Below are 25,159 nucleotides of genomic sequence, written 5' to 3' on the forward strand. Positions count from 1 at the left end.
CCCTTTTCAGCCCTTTCCTGGTCCTGGGAAACCAGGGAGGAGGGGAGCTTGTCGCAGCAGGAGGGGGAGACACCTGTGACTCTTCACCGGCCAGACCCATCTCTACCTCTGGGTCTCCCTCCTCCTTATCACCTGCTTCAGCTTTTGCCTCTTGTTCTGGACTGCTCTCTGCCACAAACTCTCTCAGCTCACTAAGCCCTGTTACCTCTTCCCAGTCTTCTCCCTCTGAGCACTCATCATTGTCCTGCCGCCTCTGAGCCTTCTTCCCCTGGCGGTTCCCCAGCTGGTTCCTCCCACTGTTCCTCTGCATCCAACCAGAAGCCCATGATAGGTACTCAACATGGTGCACTCTAGATGTCGTGGGACTCCAGCTCCCATCAGTCCCAGCTCTCATAGCCCAGTGGTCAAGGGTGATGGGAGTTGTAGTCCAACAACCCCTACATTGGCTGTCCAGCAATCTAGCTCCTGTTGGCCTTCTAAAAGATGCCTTCTGTACCCGTTGAAGTTTCCAAACTGTGTTTAAATGTAGGGCCGTGTAGAGAGCACTCTAGTGGTCTATTCTGGGTCCGAGAAGCGAATATGTGACTTTGTGTTTTTGTGTGCCTTTGTTACCCACACAGCTAAGAGTCGGAACAGAGTCTCCAGCAGAGGTCACCTTGACTGCCAAACGCATGGACTCCCCAACAGGAAACTACTTGATCATCGAAAGCCCCAAATATCAAGGCTTGAACCCTGGAGAGACCCTTACATTAGGGTTGAAAAGCGTTGGATCGACTGCCTTCTCCCGATTCTATTACATGGTGAATCCTTCCCGGGGTGTTCTGAGGGGCCCTAACCTTCCTAGGATGAAGGAAAGATGGGTTAAGGACAGAGATGGGCGAATCAATTTTTAGTTTCTCTTGGTTTTTCGTTTTTCCAGATTTAAGTGCATTTCTCCGTATTCCCATGTCGGTTTGCGTTGGTTCTATTTAAAACCGTCTCGTAAATTCATCAAGCATTTGGGTGTGAATTTATTTTAAGAAACACACTTTTGTAGGCAACTTGGCCTAAAATTAGGGCAGTGCCCTCCTGAGGGAAGCAGGCTAGAATGTGGGGCACGGGGGAAACTGTGTAGCCGTCACAGCTCTGTCGTCAAACACCTCATCAGCACTAAGGCGGCTGCCTCACTCATGTTATAGGGCCACCTCAGTGCTAAGACAACATATATGAAACATGAACATTCAAAATCACTGCATATTCCCATGCTTAAGCACTATTATTTGAACTGATCCTTTCCCTCCAGGTGTTGAACAAGGGGGACATTGTCTCTGTCAACAGCGTGGCCCAAGGCTCCTACACTGTCGTTTCCATTCCCATCACCCCCAGCCTGATGCCCACGTTTCGATTTGTGGCCTTTTACCGCCTCAGGGACGAAGTCGTGGCCAACTCCATCTGGGTGGATGTCGTTGACAGCTGTGAGGGGAAGGTGAGGCCTCAAAAAAAAATTGTGAAAATTCTCCTTCTCAGAACCTTTCCTGAATGGAGCAGATGTTCACAAGGGCATTGGGGGTGTTAAAATGCAGGGTGTTAAAATGGCTGCCCCTAATGTCTATGCCCCTCCAATCTCCAGCTGGTACTCCGGACGTCAAGTACTGATCTGCAGCCTCAGGACTTCCTGAGCCTCACCATAGACACCGATGCGAGAGCCTACGTATCCCTGGCTGCCACCGATTCGGCTGTTTACGCCCTCAACCGGAAGAATCGCCTCACACAAGACAAGGTACAGCCGCACACATTTCTCCTCAGTCTCTTTCTTGTAATTTTTTATTTTGTATTTTAGTTGTAATCAGCATTCGTCATCCTCGGAGGAGGTCTACTGAAATTCACGGATGTGAGGAACCCATCTCCATTAATTTTGAGGGTCTACTCTTGAGTAGAACCCTCTTGGAGACAGCCCTTTGTTTCTGGGCTCCTTGGCTACCCCAGGAATAACTTCCCACAGGTTATTGTCATTGGGGTTGCCTTTTCAAAGGCATATCTTTTTGCCTAGGCTCTCCCTGGCCCCTGCCTTTGATCACTTTCATTTTTTAAAAAAAACTTCCTCTATTGCTAATATTTCTAACAACCCAAAAGTGCAGCAGCAGAGTATGGCATCGTTCCATATGCTAAAGCCAACAAGCAATAAACAAATAAAGAAAAGAAAGTATTTATACACAAGTATAAATCGCAATGTCCACATTTCCTGAGCTGGCGTGGATGGTGAATATTTAGCATCTAACTCCGAAGAATAGGAAATAAAACCTCAGCAGATGATGTTCCGGGTCCTCCACCCCCCACCCTGGAATCAAGCAGTTTGTACGTAACTGCTTCTGCAACAGCCAAAGCCAACAAGTCCTTATTCCACAAAGACAAATGTAGATTTTCCAAGGTTTTCCACTGCTGAGCTATTTCAGTCCTAGCTACAGCTAACATCCATGTCAAAATTGATTTAGACAGAAAAGCTTTCCATGTTGTCAGTCCACGTACCCAGTAATGACCGTTGTGGGGGAAGTCCAAACAGGTGATTTAATTAACAGGTGATTTAATTAGCTGTTTGCTCCTTTTTATGACCAAATTCCTGTTTGCGAGCTCTTTTTATTACACTGTTTTACAGGGTTTTTTTTGTTTTTTTAAGTAGCACCTCAGTTTTTACAATGCTGCTTTATTGGGGGTTTTTTAAATCGCACTTAGAGAAATGATCTGTAAACTTCTTTGAGGGTGGTTGCATGTGTGGGGTTTTTTGTTTGTTTGTTTGTTTCACAACCATGCCGTTATATCAGTTTTGATAAATAAATAAACAAGCCTTTTAGGAACTCTTTTGAGTAAATACGTACAGGCAGCGACCAGTTTAGGTGCGTCCAAATGATACACAATCACACATGTGCGCATAGCTCCGAAACCAGATGAGGGTCCAAAACATAACCCCAGTGCAAAATGAGGATTGCCTGTGCGTAGATAAATTCTGCTACCACCCTCATGTCGTGACACGGAAGAGCCTTAGCTCAGTCGATAGAGCATCTGCATTGCAGGCAGAAGGTCCCAGGTTCGATTCCTGGCACCTCTGGGTACAGGTAGGAGAGGCACCTGTCCGAAGCTCCTGAAAGATGCTGCCACTCCGGTAGAGACAGTCCTGAGAGAGATGGGCCCAGTGGTCTGACATGATATAAGGTAGCTCTCTGTGTTCCTTCTTTGCTCCCTTTGGCTTGCTTTTGGGCTTGCCTAACCAGAGGCACCTGATTAGACACTGTTGAAAACAGATTACAGTATTGGATCCCGAACGCCTTGCGAGTTGAGCGTTTTGGCTCCCAAACAACGCAAACCCAGAAGCCGGCGCAGCTTCCGCGGCTTCTGATTTGCTGCAGGAGCTTCCTGCAGCCAATATACTACTAGTACTACTACTACTACTACTAATAATAATAATTTATTTATACCCTGCCCATCTGGATGGGCTTCCCCAGCCACTCTGGGCGGCTTCCAACACATTATTAAAATACAGTAATGTCTCAAACATTAAAAGCTTCCCTAAACAGGGCTGCCTTCAGATGTCATCTAAAAGTCTGGTAGTTGTTGTTCTCTTTGATATCTGGTGGGAGGGTGTTCCACAGGGCGGGCGCCACTACCGAGAAGGCCCTCTGCCTGGTTCCCTGTAACTTGGCTTCTCTCAGCGAGGGAACCGCCAGAAGCCCCTAGGCGCTGGACCTCAGTGTCCAGGTAAAATGATAGCGGTGGAGATGCTCCTTCAGGTATACAGGACCGAGGCCGTTTAGGGCTTTAAAGGTCAGCACCAACACTTTGAATTGTGCTTGGAAACGTACTGGGAACCAATGTAGGTCTTTCAAGACCGGTGTTATGTGGTCTTGGCGGCCACTCCCAGTCACCAGTTTGGCTGCCGAAATTCTGGATTAGTTGTAGTTTCCGGGTCACCTTCAAAGGTAGCCCCACATAAAGCTCATTGCAGTAGTCCAAGCGGGAGCCAATCGGAAGCCGCGCCTTGATTTCTGAATGTTTTGGAAGTAGAACCGACTTCCGGAACGGATTCCATTTGACTTCCGAGGTACGACTGTAGTGGCCAGTGGTGTAATCCAAGCAGGGTCATCTTATCTATTTATCAAGATTTACATACTGCTTAGGGACATGGGTGGTGCTGTGGGTTAAACCACAGAGACTAGGACTTGCTAGTCAGAAGGTCGGCAGTTTGAATCCCTGTGACGGGGTGAGCTCCCGTTGCTCGGTCCCTGCTCCTGCCAACCTAGCAGTTTGAAAGCATGTCAAAGTGCAAGCAGATAAATAGGTACTGCTCTGGCGGGAAGGTAAACGGCGTTTCCGTGCGCTGCTCTGGTTCGCAAGAAGCAGCTTAGTCATGCTGGCCACATGACCCGGAAGCTGTACACCGGCTCCCTCAGTCAGTAAAGCGAGATGAGCGCCGCAACCTCAGAGTTGGCCACGACTGGACCTAATGGTCAGGGGTCCCTTTACCTTTACCTTTACATACTGCTTAGTCATCAAAGCCTGTGAAATGCAAAATGTACATTAAAGGATATTAACGGATGTTACGTTAAAGGATGTCAGAGACAAGTTTTCAAAATAAAATTAGGCACACTATAAAATACAATGATACATTAAAATACACACCAAATTTACAGTGTCAGGTTAGGCTTGCTTACACAAAAAAGTTTTGAGCAGTTACGGAGAACGGGGCAGCAAATGCACCTGCCCAATGTCAGGGCTGCTGCCGCACTGAAGGGCTTGCACATTTGGATCATGTGCACTGTTGCACTGTCCCATCTCTGTAATCCTTTCTTTCTGGAAAACAGGTCTTCCAGGCCATGGGAAGCTATGACCTGGGCTGCACAGCCGGCAGTGGGGAAAACACCCTCAGCGTTTTTGGGGATGCCGGACTCTCCATTCGGGCTGGCGAACTGATGAGCCCCCTCCGGAAAGGTGAGTTTGTTAGGAGGAGCACAAAACCAGGATGTGGTCAGAGAGGGAGTTTGGGGGATCGGGGAGCATTGTTGACTGACGCACTAACATCTCATTTCTACCATGGCAACTTGTTCTTTCTTTTGTACATAATATTTATTTGGTTTTACATATTTAAGTTTATATTCATACCACAACACATGCGAAATGACAAGATTCCCTCCAATCTCTGGACTTCCCACCTCCATGGGTTCTTTTATTAAACCTTTTCTACTGCATCTTTTTTTAGATAAGCCAAGTTTTCTATAATTCCATTGTATCCATGGTTCTTGTTACATTGCAAGTGTTTTTGCAGTCCTGCTAATGTTTTCAGCTGCTTACAGTGGTCTTTAAATTGCAAATTTTCCCCATTCCATATGAAAGTTTTGGTCTTCCTGGTTGCGTGGCGTGTTCCTGACCCACCCAGGTGGAAATAATGACACATGACACAATTATTAAGGTTAATGGGCTAAATAAAAGGCCACAACTTTATTGGTTACAGGTGAAGAGCAGTATTGGCTTAGGCATTGGTCCTAACTGACTATATCCGACTCCAGCCTTTCTGCTCGAAGTCCGGGAAGGGTTAACCACAGTAGGGGGAGTCCTGCTGATTCACATCAACTAGGAACTCCCCCGGGGTCACCGCTAGGGGGCGTGCCTTAGGCCCTAACCTCCTTAGGCTTCGGAAAGGGCCACGCCCCCCGAAATCCTTTAACGGACTACCCTTCAATCTGTGGGGCAGATGATGGCGCTACCTCCCCTCTTACATCTACAGATCAATACCAAGCCCTAACCGCCAATACCCAGAAAGTTGTGACGATTTGCTACGAGGTGGGCAAAAACCAAGTGGCTGGTGCCAATTTGCCAAGTGGAAAAATTCCTACCAGGCCCCTCAACGGTGACCAACCACGGTCCATAGCAAGGTCAAGGAATTAAAACCTTATAGGGCGGGAGGGTGGGAAAAGCAGGAACAGCTGACGGGCAGCAAAGAGGGAGATCCCTGGCCGCATCAGGCCTTAAATAGGGCAGGTCACGCCCCTCGAGCCAGCCGATTGGCTGGCCAGGGGATGATGCAGCCGGGAATCCTCCCAATCGCGCGGGGCAGGCTTCCGCCAGCCGCGCACGTGGGAGGAGCCGTGAAGCCCGCAACCCCACCTCCTCCTTAGGCGGAAGTGGCTTTCCTGAGCTTTCTGGTCAGTTTTGCCATTTCAGCATAATCCAATAGCTTCATTTGCCATTCTTCTCTGGTAGGGACTTTATCTTCTTCCCATCTCTGAGCTGACAGCATCCGCGCAGCTGTCGTCGCATACATAAAAAGTCTTTTCTGCTCCCTTGGGATTTCGGCACCTATAATTCCGATTAGCACCTTGTTCTTTCTGTTCTTCTAGCACATGGGTGCAGCACTGATGCTTCCCGGAAGAAGCGTTCACTGGAGTTCCACAAAGAGCTCCAGAAGAAGCGTAAGTGACGTGAGGGAAGAGGGGCGACAACCCTGAGGGGGTGGGAAATGGAGGACGCCTCCAGGGCCGGCTCTACTTTGAGGCATAATGAAGCGCCTGCCTCAGGTGGCAGATGCAGGAGGGCAGGGAGTAGTGGCAAGGTGGCAGAGATAGAGCTGTGTGTCCCCCGTGGGGCCCATTCTGTGCCCCAATGCCAGTCTACTCCCCTCAGGCGTGGCAGAGGATGCTGCCCCATTGCCAGTGCTGAGGTCAGATTCAACTGAGGCACACCCTCTGACACCTTTGAAACACTCTACCTGGGTTTTTTAATCATGTGTTTGCTATTGTTTATTCATTGTCCATTTATTTAGCCAAAGGGGCACTCGGAGTGAAGATCGAAAAAGCTTACAGTCGAAAAAGACACGACACAAGAGGAAAAAGAAAGGGGAGGGAGGAGGGAAAAGAAAGCAAAAGTTTCTTAAAGTGGCAATTGTTATAACAACCCAGTTAAGACCAGCAACTCCCTAATGTCGTTGGTAGATCTGACACCCATCAGTCAGTCTGACATCCGTCAGTCACAGCCATTCACCCTTCCAAGATGATGCAACCTTCTAAGATTGTACAATAATATCATAATTGTGCAAGAATTATAATTAGGGGTACGCTGCAACCATTGATGTAGATCTCCATGTGTTGCCTTTCAGCTAGTTCTACTGTTTTCTGTGCTTGCAATCTGGGCAAATGGTTTGGAGGGCCTGTGCTTCCCGTCAAGTTCTGCTGTACGTAACAGAACTTGCACGCCATTCTCTTGAAAACGAAGCACCATGTGTCTTTTCAGCGCGGTGGCACTGTGGGTTAAACCACAGAGCCTAGGACTTGCCGATCAGAAGGTCGGCGGTTCGAATCCCCGCGATGGGTGAGCTCCCGTTGCTCGGTCCCTGCTCCTGCCCACCTAGCAGTTCAAAAGCATGTCAAAAGCGCAAGTAGATAAATAGGTACCGCTCCGGCGGGAAGGTAAACGGCGTTTCCGTGTGCTGCTCTGGTTCGCCAGAAGTGGCTTAGTCATGCTGGCCACATGACCCGGAAGCTGTACGCTGGCTCCCTCGGCCAATAAAGCGAGATGAGCGCCGCAACCCCAGAGTCGGCCACAACTGGACATAATGGTCAGGGGTCCCTTTACCTTTACCTTTAAATGCTTAGCTTTGGAGCGCGCAAATCAGTTCCTCCTCGGTTTCCTTCCTACGTACAACTCTTCTGTCCTTGCAATAATGTGAAAGAGGCCTGAACTTCACAGAAGGGAAAGTGGCTGTGTTTATTTTGCTTTCTCTCTCCTGGCTTTCCTTTCCCACCCACCCAGTCATTCGCTTTTTGGTCCTCCTTTCCTCTCTGCAGTTTCCAAGTACCAAACCCCAGAGCTTCGGCGGTGTTGCCAGGGGGGCATGGTGTTGCTGCGCCAAAAGCTGACGTGCGAGGACCGTGCCAAGCGGATCCAGGGCCCAGGCTCCCAGCAGTGTCGCCAAGCCTTCCTTGATTGCTGCAAAGTTGCTGCAGGCCTACGGCGCAAATCCTGGGGGTCCCACAGCCTTGGACGGAGTGAGTCGAGAGATTGGGAGCCTAGCCAGATATAGGGTGGCACGGGCAGTTAATAATAATAATAATAATAATAATAATAATAATAATAATAATAATTTATTTATACCACGCCCATCTGGCTGGGCTTCCCCAGCCACTCTGGGTGGCTTCCAATTTTTTTTTAAAATACTGCAATACATCAAACAGTAAAAGCTTCCCTAAACAGGGCTGCCTCCAGATGTCTTCTAAAAGTCTGGCAGTTGTTGTTCTCTTTGACATCTGGTGGGAGGGCGTTCCACAGGGAGGGCGCCACTACCAAGAAGGCCCTCTGCCTGCTTCCCTGTAACTTGGCTTCTCGCAATGAGGGAACCGCCAGAAGGCCCTCGGTGCTGGACCTCAGCGTCCGGGCAGAACGATGGGGGAGGAGACGCTCCTTCAGATATACTGGACCGAGGCCGTTTAGGGCTTTAAAGGTCAGCACCAACACTTTGAATTGTGCTCGGAAACATACTGGGAGCCAATGTAGGTCTTTCAAGACCGGTGTTATATGGTCTCGGCGGCCGCTCCCAGTCACCAGTCTAGCTGCCACGTTCTAGATTAGTTGTAGTTCCCCCACACAAGGCACTGAACCGAGGGGGCATACGCAAAATTGAAAAAATTGATAACTGAGAACACCCACTTGGGGGTTGCAAAATTGTGGCCTCGCTCAGGGTGCCATATTATCAAAGTTTCTCACAGGGGCAGATGGGGCTCACCCACCTGAGAAAGTAGCCCATCTAGGAGAAGGAAGACTCTGATCCAAAACCTCTGCTGCCTTGTGAGATTTCTTCAGGAGAAGGGAAGGCAGAGAAGGGGTACAAACTCTATCCCTCAGCCCAGCTCTCAACATGGAACCTCCTCTTTCCCTGCAGCACAAACCCAGGAGATGGAAGAGGACTTATTCGATGAGGAGTTCATTCAGTTGCGGAGCGTCTTCCCTGAGAGCTGGCTCTGGAAATCGTACGATGTGGAGCGGACCTTCACGTAAGTAGGTCAGAGAGCTGGGCCTCAAGGCATCCTGGGAACAGAAGGTAGGTAGACAGAAGACCAGGATCTGCTGAGAGATCTCTGCGTGATTTGCTGTAGATCAGCAATGAATTCTGACTCCCACGGTAGCTGTTGTGGCGTATAGTTTGTATGCTATAGCATCATCTCCCGTGATGCCCTGCCCCCCAAAACTACTGGCTTGCTGATCTTGCAAAACTACAGTTCCTTTTTAAATTATTTTATTTATGCTTTTCAGGTTTATACATTTCACTAATTTTACAATCATTTTATCCTTTCAAAACTTGGCTTCCTTCCTCCTCTTTCTGCAGTTCCTTACATTTATTTTTAATATCTTCTGCATATCCAAATTAACTTAATTTGTTCATTTATTCATCTTCTTTAAATATATGCTTATGAAACTGCAGGTTATTACAATAATCCCGCCAATGTTCTTATCTGTTTACTGTTTATATGTAAATACTCAATGAACCATTTCCATTCTTTTATAAAGTTTGTTGTCTTGATTTCTTATTCTTCTGGTAAGTTTTGCCATTTCTGCATACTCCATTAGATTATCTATCCATTCTTCTTTTGCTGGGACTTCTGCTTCTTTCCATTTTTGGGCGAGCAACATTCTTGCCACTATAGTTGCATACATGAATAAGTTGCTATTCAGTTTAGGTAGCTCTGTCCCTATAATTCCCAAAAGAATTTGAGGAAATTATAGCTCTTTTGCAGAGCTACAGTTCCTGACATCCTTTTACATGCTGTACTTCCCAGGAATCTCCACGAGTAGAATAAGGGTGCTTTCAAGACATTGTGTGGATGTGGCAGGTCTAAGATGACTGGGCTTGGTCATCTGAGGCTTGGTTCTTGAAATATACTCGGAGTCGAGAGTGGATTTCATGCTCTTTATTCAGCTCATAGTGGTGAGGAGGAATGGAAGTTCCCCCAGAATGTCTGCTTTAAATACAATATTTACACAATGGGCCCCACGTGATTGGCTTACTCTTCCGCCATGTTGGTCCCTTCCTGCCTCTCTCAGTATATTTACGCCCCATTTCTGTCTCCCACAGGACAAACGTGCTTCTTCCTGATTCCATCACCACCTGGGAGATCCAGGCTGTTAGCATGTCTAATACGAATGGTGAGCTGGGCATTTTTGTATTTCTAGGACCAAAACACTGTACTCTCTAGCTGCTGGTACCTTAAATACTCATTTATCCCTTTCAGGGTTTAATTCATCCATTTTCATTCAACTGACTACACAAACCCATCATAACACCCAACCCATTCTGCCATGCTGCATAAGCCTCTATTATTATTTACTGCTTTCTACAAATGGCATGTCTTCTCAAAGTAGTTCACAATCTGATATCAGCATGCAATGAAATACTTAAAAAAATATATATATAACTGAACAAAACAGCATTGCAATCAGTACTAAACACCCAAAAGCCAGCATTATGCCAGCAAAATATAGAAAAACTATCCAAATCGATCCAAAATAGTAATCATGCAGCTCAAATCTCTTTAATTTACTGAAGGTTTCAGCAAAGAAATGAATCTTTAAGGCCTTTTTAAAAGCCACAATTCTCAGGGCCTGCCGGATGTCCAATGAAATTCCCTTCAGCAACAGTGCAGCCACCACCAAAAAGGACCCGCGTTTGTGTGCTCACCAGTCTCACCTCCTTGATCGACAGGCACCTCAGTAAAGCTTCAGAGGTGCATTTTTAGGTGTACATGGCATCGCACATGGCACAAATTGAACACATTCATACGGGGTGGCAGCCAATGGCAGGCAAGTAGGGGTTGTGCCCTTGAATTCTGTGGGGAGAGTGAGTTATCCAGGAGAAGGCTTGGCACCTTCATTATACAGCTTTTGGCGAATGTGGAAGGCACACCTCTTTACCTTGAGGTGTATATTTTTAGAACCTACCTAAATAATAATAAAAATAATTTATTATTTATACCCCGCCTATCTGGGCAGCTCGCAACAGAATATTAATAATAATAAAAAGAGATAAAACATCAGACATTAAAAACTTCCCTAAACAGGGCTGCCTTCAGATGTCTTCTAAAAGTCAGATAGTTGTTTATTTCCTTGACATCTGATGGGAGGTCATTCCACAAGGTGGGTGCCACTACCAAGAAGGCCCTCTGCCTGGTTCCATGTAACCTTACTTCTTGCAGTGAGGAAACCTCCAGAAGGCCCTCGGCGCTGGACCTCAGTGTCCAGGCTGAATGATGGGGGTGGAGACGCTCTTTCAGGTATACTGGTCCGAGGCCATTTAGGGCTCTAAAGGTCAGCACCAACATTGTGCTCGGAAAATATACACCTTAGGGTCCCAGTGCGAGCAATTAATAATAAGGACAATGATAAAATAATATCTGTGCCAGGGACCTGCCAGCAAAATGGCAGCTTTCAGCTCAGTTCTGGAAGTCTGTGTTGCTGTTCTGATCTTTTCTTAATCCCGTGTCTCCTGCAAAAAAGTACAACCAGGAAATGTAATTCCCTCCGGTTATCCGACTGCCCATATTTCCCTCCCTCCCTCCTCCTTCACTGGGGGCTCATTCTTTCTCGTTCTCTCAGGCATCTGCGTCTCAGAACCCGTTCGGGTCAGAGTCTTCCAGAACTTCCACATCTCTCTCCGGCTGCCCTACTCAGTGAAGCAGTTTGAACAGATCGAGCTTCAGCCGGTTCTCTACAACTACCAGCCTGAGCCCATCAGCGTAAGCAAAGGAAAGCCTCCCCCTTCCGCTGATCCTGTGCCTGCACAGGTCACCTGCTTTGGGTGCAGAAGGCCCCTGCTCCACCACCTAGCGCCTCTGCTAGGGACCATACCCTGTCTGGAAACCCAGAAGGACTGATGCCAGACAGTGCAGACAACACTGAGGTGACCTGACAGCTTCCTATGTGAGTCCCTGGGAACTGCTGTCAGCCCAAAAAAGCCAAGGCAAACGACATGAGGCAGGAACAGAAAGAGTGGAGCCGGTTCCACAGAAGATTTCTGGGCAGTCATTGCAATGAAGTAGCTGGAGAGGGCAAATAAGAAAGGCTTGTGGCTGATAAGCATGGGGGCAGATGGATCGCTGCCCCACCAACCTCCGCTTGCTCCCGCCTACCTGCCTTCTTACTTTCAACCAATCAGGAGGCGGCACTGCCTGTCATTGGCTGTGGTTCATTTTATTTATATATATCATCCCGCCGTTGCCTGTGGCCAAAATAGGCATTACAGGTTTTCAAAACGGTACCGAAACTTGCGAAACCTGTTTACCAGAAAGGAAAGCAGGCCGTGCACACGCACCTTTCAGAATCTATATTTGAAAAAATAAAATAAACTCCACCTGTGTATCCACGGTCTATTCAATTACCGTATTTTTTGCTCTATAAGACTCACTTTTTCCCCTCCTAAAAAGTTAGGGGAAATGTGTGTGCGTCTTATGGAGCGAATGCAGGCTGCGCAGCTATCCCAGAAGCCAGAACAGCAAAAGGGATTGTTGCTTTCACTGCACAGCGATCCCTCTTGCTGTTCTGGCTTCTGAGATTCAGAATATTTTTTTTCTTGTTTTCCTCCTCCAAAAACTAGGTGCGTCTTGTGGTCTCGTGCATCTTATAGAGTGAAAAATACGGTAATTTTTACTTGGAGAAAACCCGCCGAAAAGCAAGGCGTGTCAGTTTCAGCAGGTCAGCCCTGAGTAAAAAAAACTCAGTTGAATGCTGCTTGATCGGATTCTTCTGCCTCCTGATTCTTTCTTTTGTCCCCTTTCTAGGTGTCAGTATACCTGGAGCCCCATGACGGCCTCTGCTCTCCTGCCACTGTAGGCCCAGCACGGAAGCAGCGGGTGGAGGTGCCCGGGAACTCTGCGGTCCCCATCCCCTTCGTGTTGGTTCCCATGGGAGCGGCCGACATCCCCATCACGGTCGTTGCCCTTGGTGGCTTCGGGGGAGGGGACAAAGTCTCCAAGAAACTGAGGGTCGAGGTAAGAGGCCTTTCATCGCAGGGAATGTTTTTCTGCTCCTAAGACCACCACCACTCTGGGCCCACCTCCTCCTCCTCCTCCTTCTTCTTCTCCTTTGGTGATCACTCATAGCCGAGTAAGATCGTCTTCCATAAACACTGTTTTAACAGTGAGTCTGTAAGTGACTGTGGAGGCCAATTCTGGATCCACACATCCTTCCACAGTGGGGACATTGGTTTCCGGGCAGGAGTTGATCACGGTGCGGATTTGCCCAGTGTGCCTTCCTCTTAGCACGTTTCTCCCTTACATCCAGAGTTCGAGTGTCTTCAAAGCCCATGACACCTTTGGTAAAGGCTGTTCTGCAACTGGAGTGCTCGCAGGCCAGTGTTTCCCAATTGTTGTTGTTGTTTATACTACATTTTTTTAGATTTGTCTTGAGACAGCCTTTAAACCTCTTTTGTTGACCACCAGCATTACGCTTTCCATTTTTAAGTTTGGAATAGAATAGTTGCTTTGGAAGTAAATAACCAGGCATCTGCACAACACGACCAGTCCAACGAAGCTGATGTTGAGGAATCATTACACTTTCAATTTTTAAGTTTGGAATAGAGTAGTTGCAATATTATTATTTATACCTCCACCCATCTGGGTTTCCCCAGCCACTCTGGGCGGCTTCCAACAAAGTATTAAAAATACAATAAAACACCAGACATTAAAAACTTCCTTCAACAGGGCTGCCTTCAGATGTTTTCTAAAAGTCACATAGTTGTTTATTTCCTTGACATCTGATGGGAGGGCGTTCCACAGGGTGGGCTTTCCAAGGAACTTAATGGCTAGGCAAGGATTCAAAGCTGGATTTTCCACACTGGAGACCAGCCAGCTGCCCCACTCTGGCTCTTATGGTGACATGCACCCAAGTCTTCTTCATTTTTTGATAATTTTATTAGTTTTCGATTACAATCGAATAATAGCCTCATTATAACAATACCCCTTTATAATATAATTCCAATAGTTCAAATACCTAATTATATAATTTAGATAAGGTGGTCCCCCAAGTGCTAGAATTGATGGCTTGATTATTTGCTTTATTTCTGCGTTCCAAAATCTTATTTAATTTCCATTACATTCCTTTCAAAATAATAACTTCTTATTCAGCAACTGCAATATTAATAACTTCTATTCGTGTTAACACATCAAATGATTTATAAAACTACAAGTGAGGAACTCAAACTATATCCTTGTTCTTCCTGTGTGTGGCAATTATTCTTTCTGTGGTATTTCTTCCTGTCCTCATAAGATGTTATGTCCTTCTTTCCCCCTGTTGTTGCTGTTATCCATCATGTCTTGGGCAAAGCTGATATCCCATGGTTGTTTCAGAAATTTCTCCATTGCTCTGTTGTTTTGCAACTTTAACAACAGCTGCAAAAATCCCTCTGTCCCAGTGAATAACCTGTTTTCACCATTTCCCCTCAGCCTGGGAAGAGGAGTGGTCTGTCGAATTGCTGATGACTCAGTAATGAACCTTATCAGTTGCTTGGCAAGTTCACAGACTCCTTTCATTCTTCCGTCCAACTGAAGATAAATGAGCAATTATACTTCCAATTAAATTAATTTCCAGGTCCTCTTAGCGTTATTCCAATTCTTCTTCATTTGCAGAAAGAGGGTGCCGTCCAGGTGGAGGAATATTCCGTTTCCCTGGATAGTAAAGGTAGGAGACTTGAACACAGATCTGAAACACAGTTCCCGAGGTTGGGTGATGCAGAAACAGCTCTTGGCATTTAAATACGGAACACGCATGCATACACCACACCCAAAGCATTACATGGGTTATTTCCCCCTGTCACCCATAGCTTGATAGCAGGTGAGCATCCTTTAAAAAAATGGAGAAAGTAAAAAGAAACCCCCAACCTCAAAAGAGAAGTCAGATAAGGAGGGGGCACCTGAGACCCTCCAGATGTGCCCCCCCCCCCCGCCAGCATGGCTAGTATTCAAGAGTCCCTTCCAGCATTGATGATATTTCTTGCACTTGTGGTTTGGAAGATGGGAGCTTGTGAGCAGAGAGCCTGCACTCTTGCCTGCCTCTATTTGGAGAGTAGCATACGCAGTATAATAGTAATAATAATAATTTTTTATTTATACCCCGCCCTTCCCGGTTCAAAAACCGGGTTCAGGGTGGCTAACAACAAATTTAAATCACTTAATTATAAAAGCAGCATAAAATATAGTATAAAAACATGATTAACAATAAAATTCAAAATTCAAAAATCAGTTTAGGGGAAATAAGTATTAGATAATCCCCAGGGCTAGCTGGCTGAATTGGTCCTACTTGGGCCAGCGAGGAGGCCAGGGGAGAATTAGCTGTGAGGTCTCAGAGCGAATGATCTTCATAAAAGGGGAGGGGGAGGGAAGAGAAGGGAAATAAAAGATCAGGCTGAATTCAAATTAAAGGGCAGGTGGAATAGCTCTGTCTTACAGGCCCGACGGAAGGAGGTTAAATCCTGAAGGGCACTAGTCTCATGGGACAGAGCATTCCACCAGGTCGGAGCCATCACTGAAAAGGCCCTGGTAGAGGATAGTCATTCCTTAGGGCCTGGGACCTCTAAACTATGGTTATTCATGGACCTTAAGGTCCTCTGCAGGGCATACCAGGAGAGGCGGTCCCGTAGATACGAGGCCCCTAAACCACAAAGGGCTTAGGTGTATAGTGTATAGTGGCCATCTCCCAAATTATTATGATTTATTATATCTAGGATCATCCAAATGCTTGGCTGTTGGAAAGGAAAGGATTACAAAGCAACAGAGACGTCTTGTGAGCTAGAACATGAGGAGTGTCACTGTTCCATTATAGGGCTACCCAAAATGCATCTGGGTTTGCCATTGTCAGAACAGGGTGCTGCATTATGATGGGCCCATGGCCTGATCCTGCTACAGAGCTCTTCTCACATTCTTTATGCACAGGAACTTAGCTGCTCTAAGGAAATTTCAAACAGGCTTTTTGGGGAGGCTGCCTGATGTTTCCAGGAAGTATACAGACCATAGTAGTCTGGGCTGGCCAAGGGGGGAGGCTGCGAATCCCAGATCCCTAAATTCTTCGGAAGAGCTGCAGAAGCTGTTGGCTTGCAGTGGTGAGGAGCTAAATGTTTTTCCTTCTCGCCCCCCCCCCCCCGTTCGAGACAGATGGGCGCACCAGAACGGTGGAGATTTCAGGCGAGATTCCCTCCAACGCCATTCCCGGCAGCGACTTCAAGATGAGCGTCCGTTTGACAGGTGCAAGAAACAAGCCAGAGAGGGAATAATAGAATTGTAGAGTTGGAAGCCCTTGCAATGCAGGAATCTTGATTCCAAACCTTCCTTTAGCTTCACTTGTTCTCCAGCTGGCAGTTAAAAGATTTCCAGATTGTAGTGGCACACTGGCATGGCAGACTTAAACCGGTTTGGATCAAGCAAGCAGGGGACGCTGTGGGTCTCCAACAGAGATTTATCAGCACCTTAAACAAACTAATAATAATAATAATAATACCTATTTTTCTGTTTGTTGAGGGAGACCCCTGTTCCCCTCCCAGAGCTACAATTCCTAGCATGGCTTAACAATCAATTCCTCTTCACAGGGAAATTTGGGAGGGGAATAGTCTCCTTTAGCAAACTGCACCTCCCATAATCCTTTGCAGGAAGCCATGACAGTTCAAGGTGGTGCCACAGTGCTTTAAATGGACTGTGTTGCTGTGGCCCGGGCCTTGTGCAAACATTGTTTTAAAAGCATAGAAGTTGGCCAGGGTTGTGGTAGGGGGGAGATGGGAAATAGTTTTGTTGTTTTCCCTCGCTGGCCCGTGCCGTGTTCTGAACCATTGTTTTGCCTTGGGCCACCAGGCTCAGTGCCTGCTGACGTCCTTCAGAGTTCCCTGACCCCGGACGGCCTCTCGTCTCTGCTGAGGGTTCCCCAGGGATGCGGGGAGCAAACCATGGTCCTGCTGGCCCCCGGAGTCTATGCCATGCAGTACCTGGACAAGACAGAGCAGTGGCTGCACCTGAAACCAGAGAGCAAGGAAAAAGCACTGGAAAACCTCCGTTCAGGTGATGAGCAATGATGCATGCTGGGAGAACTGTATTAACTTACAAATCACTGCACACGCCACGGTAATTTACACACCTGCAATTTTCACCAGGAAAAGCATACTATAACATTACAGTGGTACCTTGGGTTACATACACTTCAGGTTACATACGCTTCAGGTTACAGACTCCGCTAACCCAGAAATAATACCTCGGGTTAAGGACTTTGCTTCAGGATGAGAACAGAAATTGGGCTCTGGCGGCTCAGCAGCAGCAGGAGGCCCCATTAGCTAAAGTGACGCTTCAGGTTAAGAACAGTTTCAGGTTAAGAACGGACCTCCGGAACGAATTAAGTACTTAACCCGAGGTACCACTGTATATATAAACAGACTGGCCACGTTCATCCTTAGCTAACAGCTCAGTAGCCCAAAGAGGTAGCAGCACTGATTGGCTGGTGCCCATGACGCCACAACACCACCTCCCCATGCTGGCTTGCAGTCCATCTCCATGTACCTATTGGAGCAGGCCATTTGGGGGGGTGGGCAGGGAAGCAGGAGGACCATTTGGCCTCAAGCTCAGAGAGACTTCCCTAGAGCATGGATCAGCTGGGGATCTCCCACTTAATCAGCATCCATTCGTTCATTTTAAGGATCTGCCTTCACTCACGCCTGGCCCCTGAAGGATCCTGGCCTGTTTCTTCCTTTACCCCTATGCCGCCAAAACTAAAACTAAAACGAGGACGTTTTGCAGAGAGGAAGCAAAGCAGCCATGATAGATGTGGGGTTCTCTTGCCTTTTGCACTGCAGGCTATGAGCGGATCCTCACCTTCCGGAAGTCAGATGGATCCTACGGAGCTTGGATCACCCACCCCAGCAGTGTCTGGTGAGACTCAGCGCTGCGAAGGAGGTGGGAGGAGAGGTTCTGGGTGCGATTATTGGGATGGTCCCATACTTTGTTGTTTAGTCCTTTAGTCGTGTCCGACTCTTCATGACCCCATGGACCAGAGCACGCCATGCACTCCTGTCTTCCACTGCCTCCCACAGTTTGGTCAAACTCATGTTCGTAGCTTTGAGAACACTGTCCAAACATCTCGTCCTCTGTCGTCCCCTTCTCCTTGTGCCCTCCATCTTTCCCAACATCAGGGTCTTTTCCAGGGAGTCTTCTCTTCTCATGAGGTGGCCAAAGTACTGGAGCCTCAGCTTCAGGATCTGTCCTTCCAGTGAGCACTCAGGGCTGATTTCCTTAAGAATGGATACGTTTGATCTTCTTGCAGTCCATGGGACTCTCAAGAGTCTCCTCCAGCACCATAATTCAAAAGCATCAATTCTTCGGCGATCAGCCTTCTATATGGTCCAGCTCTCACTTCCATACATCACTACTGGGAAAACCATAACTTTTACTATACGGACCTTTGTTGGCAAGGTGATGTCTCTGCTTTTTAAGACGCTGTCTAGGTTTGCCATCGCCTTTCTCCCAAGGAGCAGGCATCTTTTAATTTCGTGACTGCTGTCACCATCTGCAGTGATCGGTCCCATACTAGACCTGCTTAATCAATCCTTATCCCAATCCCCTTGCACTGTGGGGCTAGGCCATGGCTCTTATGCAAACCAATCTGGCTGCCTGGGAGGGGAAGAGCAGTTACAAAAAGGTGTTGAAGGGCCTTTGAGGTGAAGAATCCTTTAGCATCCTGTTACCAAGGTGATGGAGTGTGTGTTTGAGGGGACAGGAAAAAGGAGGCTTGAAGCAAGGGTTTCTGGGAGGAAGCAGGGCTGAGATCCATCTTGGCAAGAAGAGGCAAGGTTGCCTGCAATGCTTTTTGGGCCATGCCATAAAATCTGGACTCCTTCCATGCAGACTGAAGGTTTAAGCGGGCAAATGAGCCCTATTTCTTAAAGCACTACAGTCTCCGCAGTGTATTCTATTCTCGTGTGTGCCTGAGACACCATGGGCTCTTGCCACCGCTCGGCAGAGAGAGGGGCAGGCACCTGACTTTTGTAACAGCATTAGTTGCTTGTGACTGCTCTAAAAAGGTAAAGGGACCCCTGACCATTAGGTCCAGTCGCGGACAACTCTGGGGTTGTGGCGCTCATCTCGCTTTATTGGCAGAGGGAGCTGGCGTACAGCTTCCGGGTCATGTGGCCAGCATGACTAAGCCGCTTCTGGCAAACCAGGGCAGTGCACGGAAACGCCGTTTACCTTCCCGCTGGAGCGGTACCTATTTATCTACTTGCACTTGGACGTGCTTTCGAACTGCTAGGCTGGCAGGAGCAGGGACTGAGCAACGGGAGCTCACCCCGTTGCGGGGATTCGAACCGCCGACCTTCTGATCGGCAAGTCCTAGGCTCTGTGGTTTAACCCACAGCGCCACCCACATCCCCGTGACTGCTCTAGCAGCATCAAAATGAATGATGGGGACTCTGAGTTTCGTGGTATGTGCTTAAAAACCTCCGACATAATGCTGACCGCTTGGAGGCACCCCAAGTCAGCAGAGCAGTCCCTGCAGCCATGTGCAGTGCCTCCTTTTTAAATACGAGCTCCCATTAAGGGCCCTGGATGCGCATGCGAGTGTTCAGATGTGCATGCGCACACCATCTCCACACCTGTGTCTGATTATTCGCCTGTCCTCCGACTCTCATTCCCTCCAGGTTGACGGCTTTCGTGACAAAAGTTTTGACTCTGAGCCGCGAGTACCAAGAGGTGGATGAGGCCAAGATCCGTGAGACGGTGCAGTGGCTGCTGAGTAAGCAAAAAGAGGATGGTTCCTTCGAAGACCCACATCCTGTCTATCATCGGGAGATGCAGGTGAGCTCCTGAGCAACCATTAAAAAAATCAAACCTAATGACTTCCGAGTTAGTGCCAACGACGAATGGCGGAGTTCCTCCGATCGGAGGAACGGGCTCCGTGGAAATTGGGTCTTCCCGCAGCGGCGAAGGCGGGGACCCGCTAGAAATCCCAGGCGGAGAAGCCTGGGAACGTGGGGTTCGGCAGAGCACCAAGAGCACCTCCCCTACTCACGAGGAAACCCCTTTTTGGGGCTCTGGAGTGAAGTGGGGTGAGCAGCGCGGTGCTGCGAACCGATCGCTATTTCCATGGAGGGAAGCCGCACAGCCATCGCCGGAGAGCGCTGACTTTTTCCTGATGACATTCGGACTCTAAATCAAGTACCCATGAGTAAAAACGGAGAATTGGATCAAGAAATTTGCAAAAACTTTTGAATTAGGCACAAGCGGGAAGGTTTAAACAGGAAGTCTGCCTTCCGCTTTTTGTATATAGATTGAAGCAAAGACCTTGCAATCTAATAGCCTGGAAAACTGCTTTAAAGTTGGAAATTTCCTGCATCTACAACCAATAAAACCCCCTTGGAAAGCAGGAGAAAAGGGGGGGGTGGGATTTGACTGTCTAATCCTGCAGGAGGAGAGTAAAGGAATCTAAGTTTCCATCGTCCCAAACCTGGGGACGGGGTGTCGGGACAGAAATTGCTTGTGACGTCCATTGATTGAAAGTGGAGTATTTTGACAGATAGGTAAAAAAAGAGAAGAGAAACAAATTAACTTCAACGCTACCTTCTGCATTTCTGTATTTTAAAGATACAAAGTATTTGAAAATTGAAAGGACTTGAAATCGAAAGTAACTTTCTTTGTTGGATACGTTTTTTTAAAAAAAAGTGGATACAAATTGTATCCCCTAGAGGGAGCCTGTCAGTTTGCTGTTGCTGTTTATCTGGGATCTACAGCTGCAAGTTTTTGGATCGTGGGACTTGCTGTCTGACCTTGAACAGAAATGAGTTGGAAGGAATGTTTGGTGTCTGCCCTTGGTATGACAAATGCCCTGCTGCAGCAGCTGCAGGACAAAATGAATTTGATGCATGAAAAATTGGACTTGATGTGTGCTGTCGCCAGTGAATATGATTTAACAGGGAATAAGGATAAAGAAGTTACACAACAACCAATTCAAGAAACTGGCTTGACAAGACAAGTCCAAGGGCAGATGAAGAAGGAAGAGGCAGTAATTACTCCTCAAACAACACAAAAGGAGGGATTCAAAGTCCTGCAGGAACAAAGGTTACTGCGCTGGAAGATTGAACTTGGAGAGTGCTGGGATGGGTTTGAAGTAAATGAAGCTCTTAACTCTAGAGGGACTATGAAACAGGTGAATAACTATCTTTTGGAGAAATATTTTTTGGACTACAAAGATGACAGGGAGTGGGACTGGGGGGAAGGGGCCAGTCTGACAGAGGAAAAGGGAAACTATTACTGGATGGAAACCTCTGGAGACCCACTCCCTAAGAAATCAACAACAGACAAAGAAGTGTGTAAGCGCAAACAAGGACAAGAAATCGTGCAGAAGGGGCCTAGAAGAGACTTAAGGGCCTCGGATATTAGAACACCAGATTGATGGACTGGAAGTAATGGACTGAAAGGACTGACATGACCCGAAACCAGGAAGAAGGGACGTTGGATAAAAATTAGAGATATCAAGGGAAATTCTTTTGTTAATTTTGGAATCAGTGTAACATTAATGAAACACCAGGGAACATGCCGGAAAGGAACTAAATTGGCTTTAGTAGAAATGATTTAAGGAGATATGAATGAATAAGACGTAAACTTTGAAATTTGAAGATTTTTAAGATAAGATAAGGTTAAAGAGATTAAGGTAAATTGAATTACAGATTAAATTAAAAGAGGGAAAGGTTATGTTGAATTAATAAACAAGATAGATTGTGAAGATTAATTATTTAAATTAAAATTGAGAAACATGGGAAGAATTTGCTGGAATAATGAATTAAACTAGAATACAAAAAGGGAGGTGTGAGGAAGTTCAGGAAATAAGCAAATGAAAAGTTGTAATTTGAGATGTGTATTTTTCTTTTTTCTTTTTTGGTTTTTTTTTCTTGTTTTATTTTTTGCTGTATTTTTCTGTTTTTCTTGTTTTTGTTTATGTATTGATGAAATTTTGAATAAATATCATTTAAAAAAAAAATCAAACCTAATGAAAGCTCACCGGCGTTTTCATGCAAATTTCTCCTAATTAACACATTGGTTTATGTACACATTTTTGCAAGCACTTTCCCCATAATATAATGCATTTCACCAATATCTTCATTTTTACGCACACTATTATTGTAAACTTTGTAAACTGCATCACAAAAATCAGGTGAGCGCAAATTTCAAAGGATGGCTGAGTTTTGGTTTCTATTGCGACTTGGAAAGTGTGAATCGATTCTCCGTCAGCCATGCGTTCCCTTGTCTTTCCTTCCCAGGGTGGCGTTGGCGGCCTTCATGGAGGCATCTCGCTCACGGCATACATCACCATTGCGCTTCAGGAGGCCTTGGCTGTGTACAAAGGGGAGGAGTCGGATCCTGAGCAGGAAACAGCGAAGCAGGAACAGCTGAGTCGACTGGTAAGAAGCAAGGGAAGGCTGCGGCGGCGGGGCAAGCGGGAAATAGGTGCAGTGAGGTTACAGGGAACCAGGCAGAGGGCCTTCTCGGTGGTAGCTCCCGCCCTGTGGTATGCCCTCCCATCAGATGTCAAAGAGATAAACAACTATGTGACTATTATTATTATTATTATTATTATTATTATTATTATTATTACAGTGGTACCTCGGGTTACATACGCTTCAGGTTACAGACTCCGCTAACCCAGAAATAGTGCTTCAGGTTAAGAACTTTGCTTCAGGATGAGAACAGAAATCGTGCTCCGGTGGCGCGGCAGCAGCAGGAGGCCCCATTAGCTAAAGTGGTGCTTCAGGTTAAGAACAGTTTCAGGTTAAGTACGGACCTCCGGAACAAATTAAGTACTTAACCTGAGGTACCACTGTATTATATTAAGAAACCACTGGAGAGCCAGCTAATATGCTGGACATGGAAATCCAGCCGGCCCAGAATCTCAATTTTCAACTTTTTTAAAAAAACAAACACAATCAAGTTTCTGTCCCTCATGGCACCTGACACCTGGCTGATCCTGCCTCTTCCTGCCCAGGCAGCAAGACTCCCCACCTCCTTCCTTCCCTCCTCCCTTGACATCACTGTAATGTTGCATGTCCCACCTTGCTGTGCTCCTACGGGAAAGTGCAATCTACAAACACTCAAGTACGTATCAATCAATATTTGCTTTTCCTTCTCTTCCAGAGACACGGCCTGGCTCGGGCAACTGCCTTCCTTTCCCTCAAGCTAGAGGATCAATCCCTGGGCCCATACCCTGTCGCCATCACCAGCTACGCCCTGTCAATCGCTTCCGACGACAAGTCAGCCATCATGAGTGCCGGCGTCCGCCTGAAGAGTCTCGCTACGGAGGACAAAAGTAATCACCCTCAATCCCAATATAACTCTGGCCTTTCAGATTCCGAGCTAACGCACGAGATCCTGGCCACGCGTGTGCGTCCCCTTCCCCAATACATCGCATCTGCATAGCCCCTACATTCTGTCCTCTCATGCTTCTTCCAGACAACACCATGATGTTCTGGGCAGTGGAGGAGAAAGACCGGCGGCAGAATGAGAAGAAAGCTGACCGGGTGCCTCCTGCTTCAGCCATCACGGTGGAGGCCACCGCATACGGGCTTCTCTACCTGTTGCAGAAAAACGACATTGCATCAGCAGGCAAGGTGGCTCGGTGGCTGACAGAGCAGAGAAACTATGGGGGCGGCTTCAGATCGACCCAGGTATGGTCTCCCACAGGGCATGTTTACAAAACGGAGGGATTTTCATGATTTACCAAAGTGTGTGCAATGTCTCTTATCTCCTATTTTTTCCCCCATGTAACATTTTTGCAAATCAGTTTCATTTGTTGAGACATTAGGAAGAAAAGGGGGCAAGAGGTGGAGGGGGGGGGAAGATAGGTGGGGTTGGGTGGCGATGTTTCTATTTTACTTACTATATGTAGGGTTTGGTGTCAGTGTTGCTTGTGCAGGTCCTCTGCTGTTCACTTGTGTTCCTTTGGTGGTGAGAGAGGTTGGGGTTGGCCTAGGGTGTGGTTGTTCATTTGTGGTTGGCTGTGGTGGTCGTTGTTTTCATGTGTGAGTGGGGGTGGGTGGGTGTTTTGGATCAGGTTAGCCATATTGATTTGTATGCTTTTGGTGGATTTTTGTCGTTATCTTGTTGGGCTGTGTATGTGATAAAGGGGAGCCATATCAGGGTGAAGGCTTCTTCTTCTATTTGTCCCCGTGTCAGTTTCAGTTTATTGGTTAATTTTTCTAGTAGGGCTGTTTCCCATACTATTTGGTACCATTGGTCCATGCTTACCAAACGGAGGGACTATTGATGACTGCCAGCTCAGGTGGCTTTCAAGGGCGCTTTGACAAATGCACGGAAGGTAGTCTTTGTGGCTGCTGGCCCTCATTTCTCAAGTTCTCGGGGACTAGCCCAGTGCAGGCTGTGTTTTCCCACTCAAAATCTCATAAACTGGCCCACTTCTCTCTCCTTTCAGGACACAGTGGTGGCGCTAGAAGCTCTGTCCCGCTATTGGATCAGCTCCTTCGAGGAGGAGGACAACGAGCTGAAAGTGACCCTCAGGATCCCCGGGAAAAGCTTGCCGAGGTCCTTTACCTTTGGGAGGTCGAATGATCCGATCCAGGAAGAACTTCAGGTGAGGGTTTGGAGTAGGGATGTTAGTTTCTGTTTGCCACTGGGCAGCTGCTTGGAGTCACAGGACTCTGTTTACATTCCAGAGACCTTCCAGGCTGTTGGAAGTCTCACGGAGGCAGGAGACGGATGTGATGTTTACTGGTTTCCTGTTTCCTTTGTTGTTCAGTTGCTCTCTGCTTTCATAGAGAGAGGATGTATTTTTCTTTGCTGTCTGCGTAGCTTAGAAATAAAACTTTGCAATGAAGCCATAAATCTCATCACTTCCGTATGCTGCTGGAATCTCTGCTGAACCGGGGGAACATGCCTTGGAGCCTCATCAAAGGCTCAGGTCGTTAATTATTTGTTGGGAGGTGATTCTGAAGGCTTGGCCAGAGGAAGATAAGCTTTATCAGCTTGGCTGAGCAGAGATCCCGACAATGGATTCCCGCCAAGCTAGGATTTCGGACACTTGCCTGATTCGATTTGGGCAGATCAGCCTGACCTGGGGTGGATCATGGGATCCCTTCAGAATCCATAGTCCCACAGGCCCCTTCATGAGGCGGACCTTG

At 47.2% G+C, this 25,159-nt stretch overlaps 1 protein-coding gene across 3 annotated transcripts in view; it reads left to right on the forward strand.

The window, feature by feature from the left end:
* The window catches only part of LOC310756406 (complement C4-A-like), a 58,400-nt gene that overhangs the window by 17,484 nt on the left and 15,757 nt on the right, over positions 1–25,159 (forward strand). For all 3 annotated transcript variants that reach the window (XR_014544856.1, XR_014544857.1, XM_083600297.1), the window contains exons 12-30: positions 621–800; positions 1,283–1,465; positions 1,610–1,759; positions 4,833–4,959; positions 6,366–6,437; positions 7,809–8,009; positions 8,900–9,011; positions 10,091–10,161; positions 11,608–11,747; positions 12,789–12,998; positions 14,634–14,685; positions 16,155–16,244; positions 16,845–17,048; positions 17,834–17,909; positions 19,673–19,829; positions 22,289–22,429; positions 23,160–23,331; positions 23,475–23,689; positions 24,454–24,612. Coding sequence is in view for 1 of the 3 variants with exons in the window: in XM_083600297.1 (XP_083456423.1) it covers positions 621–800; positions 1,283–1,465; positions 1,610–1,759; positions 4,833–4,959; positions 6,366–6,437; positions 7,809–8,009; positions 8,900–9,011; positions 10,091–10,161; positions 11,608–11,747; positions 12,789–12,998; positions 14,634–14,685; positions 16,155–16,244; positions 16,845–17,048; positions 17,834–17,909; positions 19,673–19,829; positions 22,289–22,429; positions 23,160–23,331; positions 23,475–23,689; positions 24,454–24,612 (2,712 nt within the window). In the remaining 2 variants the exon portion in view is untranslated. The remainder of the gene's footprint in view (positions 1–620; positions 801–1,282; positions 1,466–1,609; positions 1,760–4,832; positions 4,960–6,365; positions 6,438–7,808; positions 8,010–8,899; positions 9,012–10,090; positions 10,162–11,607; positions 11,748–12,788; positions 12,999–14,633; positions 14,686–16,154; positions 16,245–16,844; positions 17,049–17,833; positions 17,910–19,672; positions 19,830–22,288; positions 22,430–23,159; positions 23,332–23,474; positions 23,690–24,453; positions 24,613–25,159) is intronic.

The sequence above is a fragment of the Podarcis filfolensis genome (assembly GCF_964270895.1).
Source record: "Podarcis filfolensis genome assembly, chromosome: 2".
Lineage (NCBI taxonomy): Eukaryota > Metazoa > Chordata > Lepidosauria > Squamata > Lacertidae > Podarcis > Podarcis filfolensis.